Source organism: Nycticebus coucang, chromosome 7 (assembly GCF_027406575.1).
Source record: "Nycticebus coucang isolate mNycCou1 chromosome 7, mNycCou1.pri, whole genome shotgun sequence".
Taxonomy (NCBI): Eukaryota; Metazoa; Chordata; class Mammalia; order Primates; family Lorisidae; genus Nycticebus; species Nycticebus coucang.
The window spans coordinates 72,407,223-72,434,089 of record NC_069786.1 but is presented as its reverse complement, the minus strand read 5'-3'; the positions used below and the strand labels follow the sequence as shown (position 1 = coordinate 72,434,089).

Genomic DNA, 26,867 nt, shown 5'->3' with positions numbered 1-26,867 from the left:
TAATCTGGTAAAAAAAAAAAAGTCAGTATGAAAGTATACTTTTGCCATTTCAACTTAAAAAATAAAAATTTATGTAATTATTTATTGATAAATTGATTTAGAATATATTGCTGAGTATGTAAAACACTTGAGAGTCACAGAAACACAACTAAAAGAAGGGGCTATACAGCTAGCTGAAATGAAGGCCAACTATCTTGAGGAATTCAGACAAAATTTCAGAAAGAATTGTTTGTTTGGGTATTGAACAGTAGTGTTTACTAATAAAGACCAGAAGTCCCAGAACATAAAGGGGCTTTAGGCCATGTTTCTTTCAAGCTATTGGGAGTCACTAAACCCTCTTTTCCTTTAGTTTTCTTATCTATGAAATAGCAATAATAAAGACTGTTCTTTGAAAAAGTGATGGTACTATTAACTGTAATATACAGAAAAGACAATTAAGGCTCAGAATCATTAATTTTCTCAAGGTCACAGGTAACCTTATAATCCTTATTTTTTTATTCAAAACTCAGTTAGCTTTCTTTTATTACTTGTAAGGTGATGTTAGTGTAAACACTGCAGAACATTCCTAATTCCAAGCAACTAGTTTAGTTGGGAGAGAATGATACAGTTATATTTGAGTATGTAGAATGAAAGTAGTGAAAGTAGTGAAACTTTTGGTCCAAGAACAACATAAGAACCTGCCTTCAAGAACAGAAAATCACACAGTAGTATGAATATACACCTCTAACATGCTTTGTTATTTAGAAGTTTTTCCAGCTTTATTTCACTTTCAAATATGTTCTGGTGGACTCTGTCTAAACGACGGCCTGAATATGTATTTCATATAAGTAGAGTCCAAAGAAATTAACATTTTATAGTATTTTTAGGTAGTATTGCAACAGTTTTATAGTGCGTATGCTGTGTGTTTAACCTAAAATGTAAAAATTCGTGCTTTATTTCTAGTTGTGAATACCTTTGGACAATTGATGATATTTATTATTGTACCCACTTTCTTCAAATAAAAGATGGGTGGATTATTTTCTCGATGGAGGGTAAGTTACTTTTCTTTCTAGTTCTTAAATCTAACATAAAAATGTCATGTAAAGATATTTGTGAAAATCTCTTTTGTGGTATAGCCTTGAATAGTTGTTTGATATTATCTTTAATTCTACCAAGGTTGCCAAAAAATATATAGTCATTTTAAGAAAAGAAAAAACTATGCTAAATTTGTACTACTCTATAAATACTGATAACAAAAGTTAAATACAATTCATGTTGGGCACCCCTTGTAATTGTAGAAGTCAAATGTAACTTGAGTATTGCAAATTTAATAGTGGCCTTCATTCCACCTGGGGTACAGGTGAGGTGAGATTCCTGACTACGGAGAAATCCACACATGGGCTATGGCAGACAGGGATTTTGGGGTGAGATTCCTGACTATGGAGAAATCCACACATGGGCTATGGCAGACAGGGATTTAAAGGGTTGGGAAGTCAGGATTGGTCCATCCACCACTTCCTAGGAGGGACATACATGCCATTCTTCTGGGGTGGTTTAGCTTTACCTGGGCAGGTAGAGAGATAAAGTAGCCTGGGACAAACTGTTTATTTTTTGACTTCTAATTACCATAGTAATCGAGTCTAACTATATTTGGTACATACTGTAGTTTTTGTACTCTTGCTAGAACAGCCTTGCTTTTGACTGGTGTTATAATCACTCCCTTCTTATGAGCTTATGATAATCTGCATGAGGATCAAATTTTTCTCTTCTTCCTTTGTCTTACTAGGTCGAACTATATGAAATTGCCATTTTTATAAGTCAAAGTAGTTGAATATTGGCAATTTCATGTGGTTTAGCCCAGTGTTAACAACTCTTATGGGAACTACAATGAGTTGGTATTTATTACCCTCTTGGATTGTTGAATATGTAATTGGTAAATATTTTCTCAAGTGTTACATGACCATTTTGGCTGGCTTTTATTCTGGGTGTATAAAAAATAACTTTGACAAGTAAGCTTTGTTGTAATGAGATATTCTAGATGCCCTTTTAAAATCTGATCTTCAAAAAGTACTTTAGGAATTCACAATAAAGGTGGCTTATTGATTTTGACCTCCAGAGTCCTAAGTGAACTTTTAGCAATAGCATATCAGACCATCGTTAGTCTGTAAATTCTTTAGATAATCTAAGAAAATTTTTCTTGAAGGAAAATTTGTTTCTCTTTATAAAGGTTTGTTCAATTGAGGTGAAGAATGGTAAAAGTTGAGCTAGAAATTGAAAGTCCTAGGATTAAAATTAAGTAGGAAAAATGCTGTTTTACTCTTATATAGTTCTGTTTTTAATTACAATTCTTAAATCAATTTTAGTTATATGTAAATAGGAATACATATTGCTTGAAAACATTTGAAAAAACTTAATTTTGAATTAAAGTGGTTTTTTATGATTATAGAAACCAAAATATTTGTAAGTTTGCTGTAATAAGTTTTAATTCTGTCTCTTATTTTTACTTCCATAACAGACAAAACCTTCAACTGTAGAAGTTCTAGAAAGTATAGATAAGGTATGTTCTTTGTCTATAAGGTATTTTAATTTAAGTAATTAGTAAATATTACTTTAGTAAGTATTATTTTGGAGACCAGATCTGGTATGTTACATGATCTCAAAAAATCAAAAGTCTATCAGTGACTTAAGTCTGTTATCAAGTAACAAGACCCTCTTAAGATGAAATTAGTTTTACAGTATGGTGTAAATGAATGTAAGCAATAGGATAAAATAAATTATAAAATGGTCTGTAATAGTTTTCACAGCTTTTTATATTTTCTAACATCAAAACTGGTTATTTCCTGGGAATGCTGAGAGTAATGAATAGAGAGTTAATCTACTGTGGGTCCCTGTTTTAATTTAATTAATTCTGTTTTATATTGTTTGATTTTTCTTTTTATAGGCCTGTATATAGGGAAAATTAATACTTGTTTGACTTAATGATTATTTACAATGCCAATTTAATTCCTCCAATCTTTGCCAATTTGGTAGGTTAAAAACAGTATTAAATTTTGCATTGTCAAAAGTGATTTGTGAGAATAGGTGCTAAAAATTTTTAACTCTATTCTTTAGTTTTTGTTTTCATATTATGCTTTGTTTCAAACAGGACATTATATTTTATTGAATTTTAAGGGCTCTGTCTTAAATATAACTTTTCTGTCATATTAATTTTTTTACTATTTTAATTTTTTATGAAGTTTGAGATTTAGTAATAATGGAATAATTTTCTCTTAACAGGAAATTCAAGCATTGGAAGAATTTAGGGAAAAAAATCAGAGATTACAAAAATTATGGGTTGGAAGATTAATTCTTTATTCTTCAGTTCTCTATCTGTTTACATGTTTAATTGTATACTTGTGGTATCTTCCTGATGAATTTACAGCAAGACTTGCCATGACACTCCCATTTTTTGCTTTTCCACTGATGTAAGTAAATTATTCTTTTTGTTAACTTTTCTCTTTTCTGATAAGATAGTTTGAAAATATATTTAAATTTACATAATATATTCAAGCTCTTTTTATTATTAAATGATAATGTCTTAGATTAAATAAATCGAACAGAATTTTTGCAGTTTGAAAAAATTTCTTTAAAATAGTGGAACAATTATTTTAAACTTCTATTTATAATTTAACATACCTGAGGAATATCATCTGGTAATCTTAGTAATAATGGCTGAATATGGCAATATTTTGTGATTTTCTAATAGATGACTGTGCATCCTTAAGGGCATTGGGCATGGAGTGGGGAGTAATGGCAATTGGGGGAGGGTTTGTTAAACCAAAAGAATAATTGCTCAAATGCTTCTGAATATACTCCATTCATCCCAGCTGTCTTCCCCTCATTTTAGGCATTGCTAGCAGGCGTCCTCAAACTTTTTAAACGGGGGTCCAATTCACTGTCCCTCAGACCGTTGGAGGGCTGGACTATAGTTTAAAAAAACAAAAACAAACTATGAACAAATTCCTATGCACACTGCACATTATCTTATTTTGAAGTTAAAAAAATATCTTTTTTTCAATTAATTTTAAATCATAGCTGTGTACATTAATGCAATTATGGGGCACCATACATTGGTTTTATGAACAGTTTGACACATTTTCATCACACTGGTTAATATAGCCTTCCTGGCATTTTCTTAGTTATTGTGTTAAGACATTTATATTCTACATTTACTGAGTTTCACATGTACCCTTGTAAGATGCACCGCAGGTATAATCCCACCTATCACCCTCCCTCTACCCATCCTCCCCCCTCCCTCCCCTCCCTCTCCCCGACATATCTTATTTTGAAGTAAAAAAACAAAACGGGGGCGGTGCTTGTGGCTCAGTGAGTAGGGCACCGGCCCCATATACCGAGGGTGGCGGGTTCAAACCCAGCCCCGGCCAAACTGCAACAAAAAAATAGCCGGGCGTTGTGGCAGGCGCCTGTAGTCCCAGCTGCTCAGAAGGCTGAGGCAGGAGAATCGCGTAAGCCCAAGAGTTGGAGGTTACTGTGACATTATGGCACTCTACCGAGGGCGGTAAAGTAAGACTCTGTCTCTACAAAAACAAAAAACAAAAAACCGGGAACAAATACAATCATGCCGCTGCATGTGACCCACGGGCCGTAGTTTGAGGACCCCTGCTTGAATTGACCCTTATTATAGAAATGTTTTATATTTGTAGCTCTATACAGGATATATGTCATAATTAAGCATTTTGAGAGACAGCTGAATTAAAAAGTTTGTTCATTCAATCAACAAACATTTATGATATACGGTACACAAAAATATAAAATTTCTGTAGATTTTAGAGTACATACATTAAATAATAAGTTTGAATAACGTTATGAATGAGAAGTACAAAATGTTACGGAAACTTTCAATAGGGGCACTAACCTAGTCAGATGGGGGTCAAGGAAGGGCCTCTATTTGTTTTCCATTGCTGCCACAAATTTAGTATCTTCAAACAACATTCATTTAGTATATAAATGTTCTGTATGTCAAAAGTTCAGGTGGCTTGTCTGGGTGGTATTTCACAAGCCTAAATCACGGTATCAGCTGGCTTGAAGTCTTATCTGGAGTATCTAGGGGGAGAATCTGCATCCAGGATCAATTAGGTTATTGGCTGAATTCTGCTGCATTTCTCTGACTTCGTATTCTACCCTGGGAGAAAGCTTTGCTTTTAAGAGCTTAATAGATTATATTAGACCCACCAAGATAATCCAGGATAATAACCCTATCTTAAAAAATCAACAGAGTAATAACCTTAATTAAATCTACATAGTCCCTTCATAGCAGTATCTACATTACTATTTGATTGTATAACAACAGGATGGAAAGCTTGGAATAAGGGGAAGGATTTATTTAGATTTCTGCCTACTACAGACTCCCTGAGGAAATGATATTTGAGTTTGAGATCTGAAGGATGATTATGTGTATCTAGAGTGGTGTGCAGTGGATAGAGCATTTAGGCAGAAGAACAGCATACTTCAAGACCCGAAAGTAGACTAGAGCATGGTAGATTTAAAGAATTAAAATAAGGAAAAGACTGGATTATAGAGAAAAGGTTGGGTAGTTCGGGAATGGATATTTCTTTTTTCTTTTTTTTTGGAGAGAGTCTCACTATGTCACTGTTGGTAGAGTGCTGTGTTGTCACAGCTAACAGCAACCTCCAACTCTTGGGCTTAAGTGATTCTCTTCCCTCAGCCTCCCAGGTAGCTGGGACTACAGGCGCCTGCCACAATGCCCGGCTATTTTTTGATTGTAGTTGTTGTTGTTTGGTAGGCCCAGGCTGGATATTTCATGTAGACCTTATAGTTCATGATAAAAATTTTAGGCTTTATTCTAAGAATAGTGGGAAGCCATTGTAGCCACTGGGGCTTACACAGTGGGGGATAAGTGATATGAGAATAAAAATGGATCTGGTAGAAAAAGAGCATTCACTAAGCTTTATTTTGTTGCAGAAAAAAGCAGCAAATATCACTTTGCTACAGAATAATAAAATATTCTGATTTTAGGTGTAAAAAAAATGGATCTTGAGCAAGAAGTGAGAATGTTATTATAGTTGCCTAGGAGGGAAATGATGGGTGGTGATTTGCCCTGGAGTGGTGGAGTTGAGAAGCAGGTGGACTAAATGAAAGAAGTGGATTGAAGAGATTTAGGAGGAAGAGTCAAAGTAATATGGAGAGGCTTTTGGTGACTAATCGGACCTGGGGTTATGGGGAGGAATCACATCTAGGATAAACCCAGGTTTTTGGCTTCGAAAATTTAGTTGATGGTAGTGTCATTTATCTCAATAGTGAGCCACATGAGGAGAAGCAGATTTGGTGACCCACTGGGACTAAAATACCTGTGTGCTTTCCAGATGGAGCTGCCAGGAGCGAGTTAAGTATGGGTATGAAGTTCAGGACAGAAATCTGAGTGGGAATATGTGTATAAATTTAGGATTTGGTAGCTTATAAATGTTATAAGCTGTTCATTCATTACTGGGCACCTGCAAGGTGTTAAGTATCAATAGAGCCTAGTGATAGAGAAAATTCTACTGGGGTTGGAAAGAGAAAACATAGAGATGAGTAAACAAAGAAACACTTAATTTAGAGAGAGATAAGTGCAATGCAAAAAATAAACAGGGTGATCTGATAGAAATAGGTGACTTTAGGATGGTCCAGGAAGGCCTCTTTTGAGGAATTGGTATTTGAGTAGTGAACCGAAGTTTGAGGAAGAACCAATGTAGAAAGAGCTGGAATTTATGTAAGATTATTTATACATATGTGTACAATACACATATAGATATGTGGAAAGATTATACTGAAAATATTAATGCTCATTCTCTCAGTGGTAGAATTTTTTTCTTTCTTTTTTTTTTGTTGAGATAGAGTCTTACTTTGTTACCCTGGGTAGAGTGCCCTGGTGTCATAGTTCGCAGGAACCTCAAGCTCTTGAGCCTAAGAGATCCTCTTGCCTCAGCCTCCCCAGTAGCTGGGACTATAGGTACCTGCCACAATGCCTGACTGTTTTTTTAGAGATGGGGTATCGCTCTTGCTCAGGCTAGTCTTGAACCTGTGAGCTCACGCAGTCCCCCTGCCTTGGTTTCCCATAGTGCAGGGATTACAGGCGTGAGCCACCATACTTGGCTGATATATTTTGTTTTTGATTTGACATTTAGTAGAGATAGGATCTTTTTCTTTGGGAATACACTATAAAAAATTCTGTTCCTTTACTCTTTCATACAGGACATATTTTCAAAATGGAACTTCTATAGCTCATAAAAATTTAAATTTATATGTAGATATAAGAACTAAAATTGAGTGCATTCACTATATTGCAAAAGAATTATCTCTGGAAATTTATTTATTTTCCTTCTATTATTTTGAAGACTTATGGAATGCTTTTTATCCTAAGTGTAGAGGTGGATTTTCTAATATTGAGCCATTCTACTTTGTTTCCCTGGTATTTTTACATAAAAGTAGAGAAAAGAAATTTAGAAAGGGAATAAATATGAAATGTTTAGTTGATTTAAGCATTTTTAAATACTTAAAAAGGCAGCTTTATATCTGTTTCCATATAAGATTGATTTTCTGATTGGATTTGTATCTAGTTGCTAAAGAATGTCTGATAGGGACCTCCAATGTGCTAATCCACTAATTGTGATCTACTAGATCTGCTATTATGACTCATAAGAATTTGCTTTTTGGCAAACAAATCATACACTGATTGTACTTTAAATGAAGAAAAACTATTTTTTAAATAAATGTAATTTCTTACACTAAAGCACAGTATAATAATAATAAATGCAATTTCTTCAGTTTGATTTTTCTTCATTTTGAGTATGAGGTTTTATTATCCTTGCTGTATCCCTCTGGCTGTTCTACATCACTTGCATCTCATATTTCTTGGCTTGTTAAGCTTCAGAGTCATTTTTCACTTTGTGTCATTCACTTTTGTGACCTTGTCCTCAACTGTTGTAGTTTCTATTTCAATGAGCTCTTCACTTTTGGAAGCATAGACTAGTTTTTCAACAAAGAGTAGAATTGTTCTTCTGATTGATGACAATCAAAACATGAAATAAAACACAACAATATGAAAGTCAATATTGTGATAAATAGAAGACACGGCATTTTCTTTTGTGAATCCAAGCATATCCCTGGATTTTTTTCTTTTGGAAAAGTGTCTTAGTCCATCCAGTGTTGCTATAAAGGAACACCTGAGGCTAGGTAATTTATGGAGAAAAGAGGTTTATTTGTCTCTTGGTTCTGTGGGCTGTACAAGAAGCATGGCACCTGTATCTGCTTCTGGGAAGGACTTCAGGCTGTTTCCACCTGTGGTGAAAGAAGAGGCGCTGGCATGTGCAGAGAGCACAAGAAAAAAGAGGAAGCAAAAGTGGTGGGAGGTGGCTGGCTTTTTTTTTCTTTTTGAACAACCAGCTCTCTTGGCAACTGATAGAGCCAGGGCTGCCTCCTTAAGGAAAGGCATTAATCTGTTTATGAGGGATTCAATCCCATGACCCAAACATCTCCCATCAGGCCTCACCTCCAACATTGGGGATCAAACTTCTTTTCTTTTCTTTCTTTCTTTCTTCCTTTTTTTTTTTTTTTTTTTTGAGATAGAGTCTCACTTTGTTGCCCTCAATAGAATGTGGTGGCATCACAGCTCAGAGCAACTTCAAACTCTTGGGCTTAAGTGATTCTCTTGCCTCAGCCTCCCAAGTAGCTGGCACTACAGGCACTCACCATAATGCCTGGCTGTTTTTTTAGAGACAGGGTCTTGCTCTTGCTCAGGCTGGTCTCGAACCTGTGAGTTCAGGCAATCCATCTGCCTCGCCCTCCCAAGTGCTGGGATTATAGGCGTGAGCCACCATACCCAGACTGGGGATCAAATTTCAACATGAGGTTTGGAGGGGCAAATAAACTATAGCAAATAGTTTTGAGGGCTGCCCTAGGTTTTACTTAAAAACTGGAGGCAGAAGGAGCAATAAAGTGTATCGTTTTGTTTCTTGCTGTCTATATTGATTGTGTCGCTTAGAAATCTACCTGATATCTGCAAAAAGTGAATGCTATCTCCATGTTTCTAGTTTCCCAAATGTTTTTAGTAGAAAGGTCATGGATCATCAGGACTAAGCATATATATTGGTTAAATATTTAGAAATAGTCCTTTATGGTAGAATGTCAATCAATATTTCGTATATGAAGCTTTGCGATATCGTTATAGTTTCACTTCAAGACATAATATGGAGGAACTTGGTATAATTCCACATACTGTTTTTCTGTCTTTCAGATTTGATAGTATATTTATATCTCTCTCTGATTATTTCAACTATTAATGAAACTTAAATTGTAATCTGAATGCTAAATTTATTTTGTAGGAGTCATTAAGGCTACCACAGAGAGGGAAGTAACTGGGTTACAGTTACAGTTTTATATTTCTGCATTATGTAGATACACATTACCTTGAGAATTGATTCATTTTCTAAGCAAACAACTATTAAGTTTTGTTTCTACCATTAACCAACTCTTCAAACAATCTTATTGATTTTTATTCCTGGATACCGTATTTTTAAGATATCTTATTCCTGGATACATTATAACTTTCCAGACAGTTAGCATCGTCTTCTTGGGTGGGAAGACTCAGTATTGTAATGAGATGAATTCTCTCCAAATTAACCAAGAGAAGGGTGATCACAATAAAAATACCAATAATATTTAAGAAATATAGACACACATATTCCACAGTTTTTATGAAAAAATAGCATGTAAGAATAGCCATGGTAATTTTGAAAAGGAGAGGAATGAACAGCAGAAGTCTACCATACATCAGATGCTTTATAATACTACATTAATTGAAATTGTTTGGTACAGTGTATAAAGAGGCACATAGACCAAAGAAAGAGACATGAGAATCGAGCCATAAATTCAAAAGAAATATTTACATATGGTTTTTATTTATATATGGTAAAGATGACATTTCAAATCAGTGGGGCAAAATGTTGAGTTATACATCAAAACGAACAAAAAACAAGAAAAACTTGATTTCTACCTTATTCCTTATAGCAAAATAAATCATTGTGGTTAGTTTGCCTGAATGTGAAGGTAATTCTTCCCAATGTATTTGCCAGTTAAATAACAAAATAGTTAACATAATATTGAGACCTGGATATCAGTTCATACTAAATCTAAAAACATTTTAATAAATTGCATAAGACTTATGTGGTTGCTTGAAAGAAAGCACTTAAGTTTGGCAGAAAGGGTGAAATAGATAAAAATATGTTTTACATTTGAGAGTTGGTGAAAAGCCATCAGGCTTATAGAATGTTGATTATTTGGTAAAAGAGGAAGGTTTGTTTATATCGATTGAATTTTAGGCATTTTGCTATATTTTAATTTTTACTACTTTTAGTTTGAGTATAGTAAAACACTGAATATTAAAGTTTTAGAGTGTTTACTGTATCCTCTTGTGTGATTCTGTTGTATTGAGGTCCTGAGTATTTCCTGCTGGAACACTTTTTTTTTAGTTCAAGTTACTAGATAATATTTAACAAAAATTGGTGTTTATACTGAACTTTGAAATAGCACCAGTTTCATTCAGAAAAGAAATAGAACATCTTGATGAATGCCAGATAAGAATTTTTTAATCTTAGAACTGATTGCATATATAATTGTATATGAGATGATTTTCTATACTAATTTTGTGTTCAACTATAATAATTGCCTTATCTTTCCTAGTACTTTTTTGGTTGATTGTTTTAGAGTTTCCAAGCATATACAATCATATCATCTATGAATAGTAATAATTTTGCCACCTATTTTCGATTTGATTGATTTTTTTTTCTTGGCTATCTGTGATAACCAATACCTTCAAGACGATGTTAAGTTACAGAGAAAATAGTGGACATCCTTGATGTGTTTTTTCAGAGTGCCTCTAATGTTTCTCCATTGGGGCATTATTGTAATTTTTGGGTTAAGACAGATATGTTTGATCATGTTTAGGAATTTTCTTTGTTGTCGTTGTTGTTTTTAACAAGAAAGGTTGTTGAATTTTGTTAAATGCAGTTTCATTATCTATGGAGATACTGATATAATTTTTATATAAAAAATATTAAATAATTGAATCATTCTTGAATTCCAGGAAAATTTCTACTTTCAATGTTGTAATTATTTTATAACAACATCTAAAAGCTTTATTTTTTAATTGCCTGGAACAGTCCTGGCATGATTTGACCCTTGCAGGCTCGGTAGAATTCCCTTAGAAAACTTTTGGGTTTCATGCTTTGTGTAGAAGGTAGCTTATGACTACTTTTAAAATCCAATAGTAGTTTATTTTTTAGGTTTTTTATTTTTTGCAAGGTTAGCTTTGTTAAAAATTTATATATATAAAATATATATTATATAGATAAAACTGCTCTTCTGTAGTTTTAAAGTGTATTTGCAAAAGTATAATAGTAGTAATCATTTTCTCATGATTTAAAAATTTTTTTGTATCTATGATTATTGCTTCCTTACTGTTTATTTTGTATATCTATATTACTTTTTTGATTGTTTTAAATAGCTATTTATATAACCTTTTTTCCAAAGAATCAGCTTTAAAAAAGTGTTGCTTTTTATGAATTCACTTATTCTTTTCTTTAGGCTAATTTTATTATTGTAACTTAAATCAGATGTTTAAAACATTTATTTTCATTCTTATTTATTAACACAATTTCCTGAACATGTATTTAAAATAGACCATTGCTTTAATTTTATGCCACAGGTCTTGACAGGTAGTGATTTACTTAGTTTTTTCTAAGATATTTTTATTGTTTTTTTGAGAGAATTGTAAAATAGGCATTATTTCCAGGTGGCAAGTATATGTTTGTATGTTTTTTGTCTTTGTTACCATTTCTAGTTTTATTGTATTACTTTTACAGAAAGTTAAGTAATATTTCTACTTCAAATTTATTGAATTTTTTTGAGGAGTGGTATACTATTTGGTTAGTTTTCATGTTTAATGAACACTTAAGATGTCTTTTTTCAGGTACACAGAACTCAGTATTATCAATGAAAACTGCCTTCTTATACCATATGGATCTTCTATATCCTAATAACAATGTATTTCTAATTTTCCCTAAATTTCTTTTAGTTTTGCTTTACGAATGTTGATACTTTGCTTTTATATTTGTTATATTTTTCATTGTCAGTGCTTTTTTTTTTTTAGCGACAAAGTCTTGCTCTATCACTCCAGCTAGTGTGCAGTGGTGTCCTCATAGCTCATTGCAGCCTCAAACTCCTGGGCTCAAGTGTTTCTCTTGTCTCAGCCTCCTGAGTAGCTGGGACTACAGGTGTATGCCAGCATGCACTCTTGAACTGAAGTGATCCTCCCACTTCGGCCTCACAAGAGTGCTAGGATTATAGGTGTGAGCCACTGCACCTGTCCGTAAACAGGTTTTTTAAAGGAACTTTTAATTTTGAAAACATTATAGATTCATAAGAAGTTGCAAAAAAAAAAAATGTACAAGCAAGTCCCATGTATCCTTACCCAGCTTCCTTGCTTCTCTAAAGATAACTTTTTCATGACCATACAGTAGTACCCCCTTACCCACTGTATTAGTTTTTGTGGCTTCAGTTACTTGCAATCAATTGCAGTCTGAAAATATAGTATTAGTCTTTGGAGAGAGAGAAATTAGGTTCACATAAACTTTAACAGTTTATTGTTATAATTGTTCTATTATTAGTTATTGCTGTTAATTTCTTTAGTGTGCCTGACTTATAAATTAAATTTTTATCTATCTATCCACCTGCCTACCTACCTATCTACCTATCATCTATTTAGGTATGTATGTATAGGAAAAAATATAGTGTACATGGTTCCAGTTCCAGGGATCCACTGAGGGTTTTGGAACATGTACCAGTGGATAAAGGAGGACTGTGGTTGTAAATTACCACAATCAGGGAACTGACATTGGTTTAATCCACAGAGTCTATTCAGATTTTAGCAGTTTTATATATATTTATCTGTGTGTATGTATACATTTTTATTACATGTGTAGCTTTTTGAAACCACCTACTTCAAATCCAGAGCAGTGCCATTACCAAGAGGCTCCTTTTTGCTATCTCTGTAGAAATAACCGTCTTCCTCTACTGCCCCATTTCTTAAACCCTGCCTCCACTGATCTGTTTTTCATCTCTACAATTTTGTTATTTCAGGAATGTTATAAAGTGGAATCACATAATATATAACCTTTTGAAATTGGCTTTTTTCACCCAGTATACTCATGAGATCCATCCAAGTTCAGTGTATCAACAGATTCTTTTTTTTGTTACTGAGTAGTATTTTCTAATTTTAATTATGTGCCACAGTTTCTTCACCTGCTTAAAGGACATTTGGATTGTTTCCAGTTTCTGGCTATTACAAATAATGCTTCAGTGAACATCTATGTACTGGTTTTTGTATGAACGTAAATTTTTATTTCTCTGTGGTATATGACCAGAAGTTCAAATTCTGGAGTATATGGTAAGTGCATATTTAGTTTTGTAAGAAATTGCTAAATTTTTTTCAGAGTGGTTGTACCATTTCACACTTCCATTAGGAATATGGAGTGATCTGGTTTCTGTACATCCTTGCCTGCATTTGGCATTATCGCTATTTTCTGTTTTTTACTATTTTGACAGGTATGTAGTGCTATCTCATTGTGGTTTTAATTTGTATTTACCTAACGGCTAATGATGTTTTGTGTATTTGTCAGTTATATATCTACTTCAGTGTAGTATCTGTTAATGTTTTTTGACCAATTTTATGATTCAATTATTAGTTTTTAACTGTTGAGTGTCTGTGTATATTTGGAAAAAAAACCCAAAACCCCAAAATATTCAGTTGCTTAGGCTTGGACTTGAATTCCTAAGGTTCAAGTTTTCCTCCTGCCTCAGCCTCCCTGAGTAGCTGGGATTACAAGCATGTGCTGCTGTGCTTGGGTACTGTTAAGTTTTGAGAAGCTTTATATAGTCCAGATACTATATAAAGAATTGGATATATGGTTTACAAATATTTTTTGCTAGTCTTTAGCTTGTCTTTTCATTCTCTTAATGCAAGATTTTTTCAAAGCAAAAGTTTTTAATTTGATGAGGTTCAAGTTATCAGTTTTACCTTTTATTGATTGTATTTGTTTTGTCAAGTCTAAGAACCACTTACCTAGCTATAGGTATAGGTCATAAAGGTTTTCTTTTATGTTTTTTTCTGTGCCTTCAAAAAAAATTGTACAGAAATGAAATACAGAAATTTTCATTTCATCAAATGAAAAAGGTTCATAATTTCATTTTAATTTTTGTATTTTTATATCAGAAATGAGTTCGGGTTGAGGTTTTTAATTTAATTTTTTTATTGTTTTGCCCGTGGATGCTTCTTTGTTCCAGCACCATTTGTTGGAAGGGAATCATATCTGTTTGGACTCTATAATGTGACCTTTTTCTAGTTTAAACGTTTTTTTTTCTTTTTTTTTAAATTCAGCTTTTTGGGTATTGGGATTACAACAATTATTTTATCAGCATTTGCCTGGTATCACTTTGCCCGTTGTTCTGTTTTCAACTTTAAAAAAACACTTAGTTTTAGATATATGAGTTTACGTTATAGAGTTGGGTTTTGTTTCATAATTCAATCTGAGAGTGTTTTTCTTTTACTCTAGTTGAGTTTTGCCCACTTGTATTTATTGATATGAAAGAAATTGGTCTATGTTTTGATACAGTTTAATAAAAACCTTTTACTATGTAATATGTTTATTTTGGGTTATTTGTAGATTCATGTAGATATATGCCTTCCGCTGTCCAGGCTAACTAGAATTTTCCTTATGATTCAAGATTTTGTGAGTTTATCTTTTATCTTTCTCTAGCCAATGGAATTAGGCAACTATTTTTTCACAATAAAAAACTTTTCTCCCTCCACCCCTTGCCATAGAAATGAAATGCTCTTTGTCAATAGGATATTTCTGACTGATTTCTTTTTAATGCCTACCTTCTTCCCTTTACTTGTTGGGACCATGCTAAAGAGTTTCTGCCAATAGCTGTGCATTTTGTTTTCATTGTTACAAACATGGGTTTTAGACTTTATAGCTTGGAAAAGTTTACTTTGTTATTTCCTTGTGAGATATGCAGTTTCCCTTTTCCACTGTCACTCTTTTGTGTTTCCCCGTCTGTGATCTCCATTGCTGCTGTGAGCCCATCCACATATTTGGATGGTTGGATTTTAACTATATTTCACTTTTACCAGAAGGGGAGTTTGCACTTTTTTTTTTTTTTGCTTTCTTTGTTTATATCATTTTTAAGAAAAGAAATGGGGGAAATGGATGTCCGGCCACCTTTTAACCTAGAAATTTAGTAGCACTATCTTTAATAGCTTCCCAAAACATGTTGCTACATTTTAATAAATTTTAAATTATTAGAATAGCAAAACCTTTGTTGGGATAGCTAGAACATAGATTCCTGAAGTATTTTAGTTCTTTTTCTAAATTTTGTTTTAAAAACAAAGGAATTAATTTAGCCCTATAGAATAATGGATTCAAATGTGTTCTACCTTTTCAAGTCTTGAAGAGTTAACACATAGAAATGTATATTGTTTCATACCTCATTTCCCCCTGATAAAACCAAAAGAATAGTTTATTGTACACAAAGGGAGATTTAGTGAGGCTTATTTTAAAAAGAGTATATATTAATTGTTGTAGTTTTATACTTTGAAAATTATATATGCTTTTTAAAAAGTATTGACTCATTTAAGAAAATTTATTAATTTCCTAGACTCTCACTACTGACCTTTTCTAGGGAAAATACAAAGACTTTTAGACTGGCTCATGGAACAAAATCCAACTCTCTAATGTGAACTGACACATTTAAAACTAAGTGTTTTTTTAAAGGTTGAAAATAAAGCAATGGGCAAAACGTATACTAGGCATATGTAAAGAAGTCATGATCTTAATACCCCAAAGGCTGAATTAAAAAAAGAAAATTAAAATAGAAAAAGGTTACTGTACTAATTTCTTACACTAGAATTCTAGCCAGTATTTCCAGAATTTCTTCTCGTCTCGTTTTCTTTCTCTGTAGTATTACCAAAAGTTCTCTCTTAGTTTGCTACTACATCAGTGGGTTTGCAGTAGAAAAATAGTATGGCCCTTTTCTACTATTGTAGGATCCTTAAAGGTGATGGGTACTGCGCTTAATCTTCTCTCCTTACCTCCCTTTTCTTGTTAAGGGCAATGCTCAGTGTCTCTTTTACCTTTGAGTAATTGTCCAAGTACCATGTAGAACACTAGTGCTAGTTATTTGGTGTTTTCATATCATAAAAATATACCACCATGATATAACAAATGTGTTTTATCTTTTGCTGTGTAAAAAGTTTCCCCAGAACTTACTAGCTTAAAAAAACAAATGTTTATTGCCATATGTGACAAGGGGCAGGAATGTTGGGAGCATCTGAGCTGGGTAGTTCTGGCTCAGGGTCTTTTGTTGTCATATAAATTGCAGTTAAGCTGTGAGATAAGGCTATAGTCATCTTAAGGGTTAACTAAATCCACACAGTGAAGATAAAATCATTGTAGAATTTTCACTCCTTCTGTTGTTACTTATTTTCCATTTCCTGGCTAGATACTTTATTTCTTTTTGCTATCATCAACAATGGCTTTTGCAATCCCCCTGACTTTCTTTATTCTCTTTGGGGTCTTTTTCAATGAATGTAGGCTGTTTTCTTGCAAGTCAGTATTTGGTTTCAGTATTCTTTGTATAATCCAAGGAATTGTAAACTATGCCAAAGCCAATTGTCTTGCCACCACCAAAATGGGTTCTGAAAGAGGATGTTTGGTGTGGTCTTGTATATTTTGTCTGTGTTTTCCTTTACCTGCCTCTGAACTCACACGTGTAGTTGTTTGGAGGTGACAGTACTTGGCCAAGTGTTTACCAGAGACGTCACCACCTGAGCCTTTCCATAAGCTTCCCTTACATATCTTGACAACTGACTACTCTCAGAGCTGGTAATCCAAGAGATAGACAGCCAGTGAAAGAGGAGGCCTTAAATGAAAACTGCAGTCTTTTGTAACTTAATCCTGAAGTAACATACTGTGTTTTGTTATATGCTATTGGTTATACAGACCAACACCAGTGAGAGAGGACTATGCAATGGTGTGCATACCAGGAGACAGGGATCACCGGTGACTACCTTGTAGATTGACTGCCTAGAATGACAATGCCACATTTCAGACTGAAGAACTAATATTTCTTTTATGAATTTCATGACTTCACTATATAGTTATTTCTGCTGTGTTTTATGCAGAAAGATATTTAGTTATATTTTCAGTGAATTTAAAAGGTGATTTTGACAAGTTAGTGATTAGGATCATTCTTGGAATTTCTTTTAATTTTTTTTTTTTTTGGAGGCAGTCTTACTGTGTCACCCTCAGTAGAAGGCCGTGGCATCACAGCTCACAGCAACCTCAAACTCTTAGGCTTAAGCAATTCTCTTGCCTCAGCCGCCCGAGTAGCTGGGACTACAGGTGCCCGCCACAACACCTGGCTATTTTTTTTATAGTTGTCATTGTGGTTTACCTGGCTCGGGTTGGATTTGAACCTGCCACTCTCAGTGTATGTGGCAGGTGCTGTAACCGCTGTGCTACGGGCACTGAGCCTTCTTTTACTATCATTTGATCTCTTAATGCAAAGCCTAAAAAATTATTCTTATAAAATCTTTGGAAGATGGTTTTTAGCTAAGTTTACTTACCAAGTATTTTTATTTATTTATTTTTCTTTTTTTCCTTTCTTTCTTTCTTTTTTTTTTTGTGGAGACAGAGTCTCACTGATTGCCCTCGGTAGAGTGCCCTGGTGTCACACAGCTTACAGCAACCTCCAACTCCTGGACTTAGGCGATTCTTTTGCCTCAGCCTCCCAAGTGGCTGGGACTATAGGCATCCATCACAACACCTGGCTATTTTTTTGTTGCAGTTTGGCTGGTGCCAGGTTTGAACCTGCCACCCTTGCTATATGGGGCCGGCGCCCTATTTTTCTTTTTTTGTGACAGTTTTCTTTTCAAATTCAGATTAATATAAGGGTACTCATGATTAGGTTACATCGTGTGTGTTTCTTTCTTTTTTTTTTTTTTGGAGACAGAGCCTTACTTTGCCACCCTGGATAGAGTACTGTGGAGTCACAGCTCACAGCAACCTCAAATTCTTGGGCTTAAGCAATTCTCTTGCCTCAGCCTCCCAAGTAGCTGGGACTACAGGTGCCCACCACAACGCCCAGCTATTTTTTTGTTGTAGTTGTTATTGTTGTTTAGCACGCCCGCTGGGTTTGAACTCACCAGCTCTGGTGTATGTGGCTGGCGCCCTAGCTGCTGAGCTATAGGTGCTGAGCCTGTTTGGCCTGTTTGTGTTTCTAAGGTAAAGTTCAATTCGTAGTTGAGCTCAAACCCCTTCATTCAGGGGGTGTGTTGTATACCTTCACAATGTATCTATCAGATGAGGGCTTACCAAACCCCTTTCTCTCCTTTCCCATTTACCTCTCCCCCTCTTCTGACTTGAATATACGTGAGTTATTCTCTAGTATGGGCATGTAGTTGTTTTTCTATTAGATTCATGTTAGTATCGAGTACATAGGATACTTGCATTTCCATTTTTGTGATACTTTGCTAAGAAGAATGTTACTAGGTATTTTTAAAGCTAAGGGTTTTTTGTTTTCCCCACAACCACTCATTAGCTTATTCTATTGAATGGAGAGGATCCCTCTAATATTAAATAATGGGGAAGGAGTAGCAACTTATGTTTGTAAAATGCTCTTACTTTTATAAAAGCAGAATATGCTTTTCTCTTAGTAAGCATAGATGAGACAAATTTTTGGATTTGATACTTAGTATGAAGGTATTCTATAATATTGTTCTCAGTCTTTGGGGGAATTCAAAGACCCCTTTTAGATCAATGAAAATAGTGTTCTCTCCAGAGAAATACACTTAATGCATACAAAGGCAATTTTGCAATATGAGGAGACCCTCAGCAAGTCTGTGGACTTGATGTTGAGAACTCCTCCTTTGCAACCATAGGTAGACTTCTGATGTTGTCTGACAGAAAGAAGTAATTATGATATATACAAGGAAACAAAATGCCAAACTTTAATTGGAAATATATATTTGTTTTCATTTTATATGGTTTCTAATTATCCTGATGATGGTTTTCATTTCTGAATTTTGCTTCCCCTTTAGCATCTGGAGCATAAGAACAGTGCTTATTTTCTTCTTTTCCAAGAGAACAGAAAGAAATAGTAAGTTTAATTTCCAAATTTTTATAAAGTTTTAAAAAATTTATTTTATAGTATGTTGGCTTATAAGGCAGGTTGTAAATTATTATACTGAAATGACAATGTGGTAAATATCAAAGAGTTGTTTATTATAAAATGTAAGAAAGCTTTTGAATAATCAAGATAGTTTTATTTTTAATATGTGTTATTTCTGTCTTGTTTATTTAGAATTTTTTTTTACACAAAACATTTCTTTAAATCAAGAGGAATTATATTTGTTAAATTAGTCCTTATAGAAAACTTATTATATTACAGAGAAGAATACAGTTACATATCCTCTGATTTGTTCCCTTAATTGTACCACTTTCTTTAACCTCATACTCCTTTCATCCCTTGTTTTTATTGAAATATGCAAATTTTGATAAAATCTCATTCTGTAATTGTTTTACATATGTACAAGTTTTAAAGATTTTTCAGGTGTTAAAACTATCAGTTATTGTAGGGAGTCTGCCCCACACTACCCATGAGTGTCCCTAATGCTGGACAGTGACCAGGGAATGAGGAAAATAAGACAATAGAAATAGAGTAGAATTTATAGAGTGGGCCCACGGAGTCAATGCCCTTGGTGCAAGAGACACTGATGACCCTGAATTCTGGATACACTCAGCTTTTATTACTTCTTTTGATTGGCAAATGTGTGTTTGCAACGAAAATATATGTCCTTTCGGTTTCTCATGCCCTAATTCTCCGTTATCCACCTAATTACCCTTTAACTATTTTTATTACTTTTACTTCTTAAAATACTTATCAATCACTAACAGTATTACAGAAAACAAAGGAAAAGGGAACATGGACTTTGGAGCTAGTGGCCACCCAGTTAATATTCTGTGTTACTGTGGGGTAAATTAGTTGATGCCCTACTCATCTCAGGAGCTGGGGAGAAAAAAGCTGAATCCTCTTATCTCATGCCCACAGGAACTAGTCTTTCTTGTTCAATGAATCAACTGCACATGCTGTCCTAGTTAATCTTAAAATGGCTTCCCAAGCCCTTTCAGGCCTCAGCCAGGTCCTTACAGATCTTTTCCCTGAAGCTCTCACTGACTTTAGCTAGGCCTTGGCAGGCCTTTTTCCTGAAGTCTTTTGATGTTCATGCCAAGGTGTCTTGTGAAGCTCCCAGTATAGTATCTTCTTTCTGGAGGCTTGTGCTCTCTCTCATTATCCTGCACACCTGACCCTGATCCCAAAACTTTGCCTATGATCATTTCATTATTATATCAATCTAACTCTATTCCCATAATCTTAACTTCCCTCATGCTCACCCACAAATTATAATTAACCAGACATATATACGTTTCATTTTAAATAAACCCATGCTTTTTCTTGTTTTATTATAATTTTTTATTATTGAAAATTTTAAACATGTACAAAAGCAGACTAATAGTCTAATAAACACTCATGTGCTTGTTACCCAGTTTAAACAATTATCAGCTCATGGTTAATCTTATTTCATCTTTATCCCCACCTTCTTCTTCATGCTCTGTATTATTTTGAAGTATAGTTCAGATATATTCATCAATAATACATGAATTAATTCAGTTACCTACACATTTTCTTGAAACATTTTTATCTTTATGCTTCTTTGACAACACCTTGCTGGTCTTTTCTTTTTAGTTTTATTTGCATAAACTTTTATTAGAATTCTGTCTATGATTTTCTCTTTTTGATGATTTCTTTAGGCCTATTCTGTCTAATAAAATCTTCTATGCTGATGAAAATAATCTGTATCTACTGTCCTGTATGGCATTTACTAGCAATTTCTGTCTGTTGAGCCTTGAAATGTGGCTAGTGCAACTAAATAATTGGATTTTAACTTATATTTAGTTTTAATTGGTTTAAATTTAAATAGCTGTATGTAGCCAGTGTCTACTATATTAGATTGTACATCTATAGGTAATTTTATCCATTCCCACAAATTTAAATATTGTGTATTTATAATGTTTCCCAAACCTAAGTTTCCAGTTAAGACTTCTTTGGCTACAGACTTTTATACCTGTGTAATTAATATTTCCACTTGAGAGTTCAGTAGACAAGGACACAACAGAATTATTATTGCTTTTCCCCTTCCTTTCCATGTCTTCCCCATTTCAATAAAAAGTTATCGAGTGGCGCCTGTGGCTCAGTGAGTAGGGTGCTGGCTCCATATACCGAGGGTGGTGGGTTCGAACCCACCCCCAGTCAAACTGCAACAAAAAAATAGCTGGGCATTGCTGCGGGCGCCTGTAGTCCCAGCTACTCAGGAGGCTGAGGCAAGAGAATTGCCTATGCCCAGGAGTTGGAGGTTGCTGTGAGCTGTGTGACACTAGGGCACTCTACTGAGGGCCATAAAGTGAAACTCTGTTTCTAAAAAAAAAAAAAAATAATAATAATAAAGAGTTATCTTGGCTCAACGCCTGTAGCTCAAGTAGGTAAGGTGCCAGCCACATACACCAGAGCTGGCGGGTTCAAATCCACCCCAGGCCTGCCAAACAACAATGACAACTACAACCAAAAAATAGCCTGGCATTGTGGCAGGTGCCTGTAGTCCCAGCCACTTGGGAGGGTGAGGCAAGAGAATCGCTTAAGCCCAGGAGTTGGAGGTTGCTGTGAGCTGTGACACCATGGCACTCTACCCAGGACGACAGCTTGAGGCTCTGTCTCAAAAAAAAAAAAAAAAAAAAGTTATCTTATACAACTAATTGTTTAGACTTATATTATGGTTCCCCAGAGAAACAGGATCAATAGAAGATATTATTGTTATGACTACTACTACTACTACTAGGAATTGGCCCATGTAATTATGGAGGTGGAGAAGTTTCAAGACCTACAGTTAGCAAGTTGGGGACCCAGGATAGTTAATGGTTTAGTTCCAATCTGAATCTGAAGGCTTGAGAACCAGTAGCCAATGGTGTAAGTTCTAGTCTGAAAGTTGGCAGGTTCAAGACCCAGGAAGAGCTGGTGTTACAGTTTGAGTTCAGATGCAGGAAAAGATGGATATCCTAGCTCAAGGCATTCAGACACAGGGAGTTTGCTCTTACTCAAAGAGGGGTTAAACTTTGTTCTGTTCCAGCCTTCAACTGATTGGATGAGGGCTACCTCAGTAGGGAAGGCAATCTGTTTTACTTAGTCTGCTGATTCAGGTGTTCACCTCACCCCAAAATACCCTCAGAGAATGTGACCTAGAATAATGTTTGAGCAAATATCTGGACACCCTGTGGCCCAGTGAAGTTAACATACAAAATTAACCATCATAAGACCAAAAACCTGGGAGCCATTTTTGATTTTACTTTCATATTCATTCACTTTACCAGCAAGTAATAGCATCTTTACTTCCAAAATTATTTTGAATCTGAACAATTATCATTTTTACTACTGCAGTTCTAATTGAAGTTATTATCAGTTCTTATTTGCATAACTGCATTGGCTTCCTGCCTGGTCCGTTTTTGAGGCATAAATCAGATCTTATGTGTCTTTTGCTTGAAATTCTCTAATGGCTTCCTACTGTAGCCACAGTGAATTCTAAATTCTTACCTTGACTTTCTGGCTTATGTTCATTTCTCTGACTTCATCTTTTTCTACCTTCCTATTCTCTCTTTTGCTCCAGCCACACTGGCCATCTTTACGTCTTGTAAACAAGTTCTCTGAACCTCATTTTCCTAATTTATAAAAGAGGAACAAATATTTGTTTCTGTATGACTGTTACAGGTGTTAAATGTAACTATATGTGAAAACATATACAAATTGCAAAGTATTATACAAATGTGAGGTGATGATACCGATTCTTCTTTTCCAATCCTTACTCTTTTATTTAAAAATAGAATGTTTAATGTTTATTTAATGTTCATTTGAAATGAGAATAGCAGATACCTTTATCTAGTTCCTCATTTTAATGGAAAAGCTTTTAATATTTTACCATTGGAGGCTGGGTGCAGTGGCTCACGCCTGTAATCCTAGCACTCTGGGAGGTCGAGGCGGGTGGATTGCCTGACCTCACAGGTTCGAGACAAGCCAGAGCCAGAGCGAAACCCCCATCTCTAAAAATAGCTGAGCGTTGTGGCGGGCACCTATAGTCCCAGCTACTTGGAAGACTAGGCAAGAGAATCGCTTTAGCCCAAGAGTTAGAGGTTGCTATGAGTTATAATGCTATGGCACTCTACCAGGTGTGACAAAGTTAGACTCTGCCTCAAAAAAAAAAAAAATTTTTTTTTTTTACCATTGGGTGTGATATTTACTGTGGTTTCAAAAAAATATTAACACTTATATCAGATTAAGGAAACTAAGCTTATAGTATTCTTTCTTGTTGGGATTTAGTAAAATGGTAGATGGTAGGAGGATAGGAATAAGTTTACAAAAAATATGTTCTCTGACTTCAAAGAATAAAAAAATAGTAAAAGATATAAGAAACCTTATTTCAAAGGAGTCCTCTGGAACACTTCTTTAAGGAATTCATGTGTATGAATCTTTCAATTTATAGGCAAATCTGGATGTGATTATTATATAAAAGAATTATTTGCTTTAAAACTTTGTTTCAGAGGTCCTTTAATTTTACTAATTTGAATAGGTATAATATAGACTTTATAAAAGATTGTCTTGCAGATTTTTTTTAAGCATAGAAAAAAATTTTTTTTTAAAGCCTGAAGCTATTGGTCTTGTCCTTGTTGTTTGTTCATTATTAGTTTTGGTTCTTTTGTTTTACAAGTTGGACCCAGTATAAATTAAATTAGGAGATGGCTGACTACAGCCTGTGAGCAAGTCCTGCTCACTGCTTTGTACAGCTTAAGAACTAAGAATGGCTTTTACATTTTTTAATTATTGAAATAATAAAAAGAGTATTTTGTGACATGTACAATTTATATGAAATTCAAATTTCAGTTTTTATTGGAACATAACCACCCCATTTGTTTATGTGTTGTCTTCAGCTGCTTTCATTTTGTAATAGCAGAGTTGAGTAGTTGTGACAGACTGTGGTGCTCTCATCAGTTCAGGCCCTAGTTGGATTAATCAAATCTCATTGTTTTGGACTGTTGCACTACCAAGTACAATGATGCTGTTGTAACTTGACAGCATTTTAAGTACCATATGTATTATTTTATTGTGACAATATTATTTTTTTAATTACAGTGCACACCCATCATGAAAAAACAAGAGAAAAGTGGAGTTTGAATACTGTAATTTTAGGGCAATGTGGAGTGTGAACTGTTTTGATATTGAAATGGAAATCATTGTGTTTATTATGCAATGACATTATAGCTATGCTAAAAGAATACAATATATGTTGACATTGCCATAGTAAGTTCTTATCATGATATTCCCAACTCACAGAAAAGCAATGGTTATAAAAATTAGAGAATTAAAAATGGAAAATCTTGTCATTGCAGAATTTCTTTATAAAAAGTGAAAGTGAGGGGTGGCGCCTGTGGCTCAGTGAGTAGGGCGCCGGCCCCATATGCTGAAGGTGGCGGGTTCAAACCCAGCCCCAGCCAAACTGCAACAAAAAAATAGCCGGGAGTTGTGGCGGGCGCCTGTAGTCCCAGCTGCTCGGGAGGCTGAGGCAAGAGAATCGCGTAAGCCCAAGAGTTAGAGGTTGCTGTGAGCCGTGTGTCGCCATGGCACTCTACCCGAGGGCGGTACAGTGAGACTCTGTCTCTACAAAAAAAAAAACAAAAAAAAAAAAGTGAAAGTGAGGCTTTATCCAAAGTTTCTGAGTGGCTTGTTTGTGAGGCAAGGAAAGCCATTTGCCAGTGGTGAATTAATTGCAATTGATTGCAACAGCAGAAGAAAATGTATTCACAGCAAGTATACTTATTGATTACACTAGTAGTCTTTCAGCAAGAACAGTTGCTTGGAGTATTGAGAAAATTGGGAGCAACATGAATAGTCATTTAAAAAACAAGGCAAATGATCAAAAAAAAAAAAACTATTCAAGTGAGCTTCCTTGGATCTTAATGAATTGACAAATGTTACTGATACCACTGAATTGTAGTTTAGTTGAGGCATCAACTCCATGCTTGAAATGACTAAAGTATTAGCCTCTGTAAAAAGTTGGTATGGAACATCTTTAGGTGAGAATATTTTCAAAGAAGTTGAAAAAACAACAATTTACTACAACCTGAAGTGGGACTGCAAAGATGTATTTTAACTACTGGTGATAAAAATAAGTGTGTGGTAGAAAAAGGTTTAGTTTGAACAAATTTACAAGGCTCATGAAATTGTAAGGCAGGGGTGTCCAACCTGTGGCTCCCAGGCTGCATGCAGATTGAGGACTGTTTTTGCTTTTCTGTGGTGTTGGAGATCACAAAAAGCATGCAGAGACCTTTTCTTTTGGTCATCAGCTTTTGTTAGTGTTTGTGTATTTTCAGTGTGAGCCAAGGCAACTTTTATTTTTCTAGTGTGTGACAGAAAAAAAAAGATTGACCCTTTTGGTGTGGGTGTTTAAATTCTGTGTTTATTCATTGTATTACTTTGTAGGTACTTTGCAGAGCATATTTGAATCTGTCGTTGTATTTTTGAACTAGTAGCATCAAGGAGAACTTGGACTTTAACCATTGTCAGTTATGTGAACTTTTATCAGAAATGGAAGTTGAATATCTTGACTTGGCCCATCAAACAGCAGTTTGATGGCTAGCAGTAGTAAAGTTTTATTATAACATTTTGAGCTCAGGGCCCATATTGAAATATTTCAGAATGAGGAGGTTTGAATAGGTTTAACTGCTATGTTTGAATACAGACTGGCTTTGTAAATTGGCTTCTGCTACAGACTTTAAAATGATTCTCAATGAATCCAAGGCAAAACAATACACAGATGCAAAACCTATACTGAGGTAAAGTTATATGGAGAAGAACTAACATTGTCATGACAGAAAGTAACTTATAAAAAAGTGCTAAGCAAAGTTAAAACAGAAACAAGATCACCATTTCCACACATATTTGCAGCAGATGCTTTCATTATCTGAGCTCAAACTACAGTTTCAGTAGTGTTTTTTAGACCTCAGTGTAAGAGCAAAGGCAATTTTTATATTTCTAAAGCATTTAATTATATAATTGAAGAACTTCAATGTTTGATCAGAAGTGATTGATTTGCAATGTAATGACACTCTAAAAGGCAAATATCAAGAGAAGACTCTGAGTTTTATAAATGTCTTCCAAATGATGAATCTGCTCATTTAAAATCGTGTACCCATGAATCTATATCAATATTTGGCAGTATCTACCTGTGTGAAAAGGCATTTTAAAAAAACAAATATATAAAATCTGATTACAAATCAGCATTAATGGATTATTATTTGTAATCTGTTTTGATTATAGAAAACCCTTAACTTCGACCCTCAGTGAAGTTGTCCATCCTACAAAATAGTCTGTTCTTTTCATTGGTAGACCTAAATTACAAAAAAAAGAAAAAAGACAAGAACTTAAGTACCATTATTATAACAGCTTGAGCATCCCAAATCTGAAAATCTGAAATGCTCCAAAATCTGAAACTTTTTGAGTGTTGACTTTTTTTTTTTTGGAGACAGAGTCTCAAGCTATTGCCCTGAATAGAGTGTGGTGGCATTATAGCTCACAGCAAAGTCCAACTCGGGTTCAAGCAATTAACATCTTTTTTT

At 34.5% G+C, this 26,867-nt stretch overlaps 1 protein-coding gene across 3 annotated transcripts in view; it reads left to right on the top strand.

The window, feature by feature from the left end:
• LNPK (lunapark, ER junction formation factor) overlaps nt 1-26,867 on the top strand; it is an 87,991-nt gene that overhangs the window by 4,927 nt on the left and 56,197 nt on the right. For all 3 annotated transcript variants that reach the window (XM_053597721.1, XM_053597723.1, XM_053597722.1), the window contains exons 2-5: nt 943-1,031; nt 2,495-2,536; nt 3,256-3,443; nt 19,193-19,251. In XM_053597721.1, coding sequence (XP_053453696.1) covers nt 1,005-1,031; nt 2,495-2,536; nt 3,256-3,443; nt 19,193-19,251 — 316 coding nt within the window. In that variant the 5' untranslated portion in view covers nt 943-1,004. The remainder of the gene's footprint in view (nt 1-942; nt 1,032-2,494; nt 2,537-3,255; nt 3,444-19,192; nt 19,252-26,867) is intronic.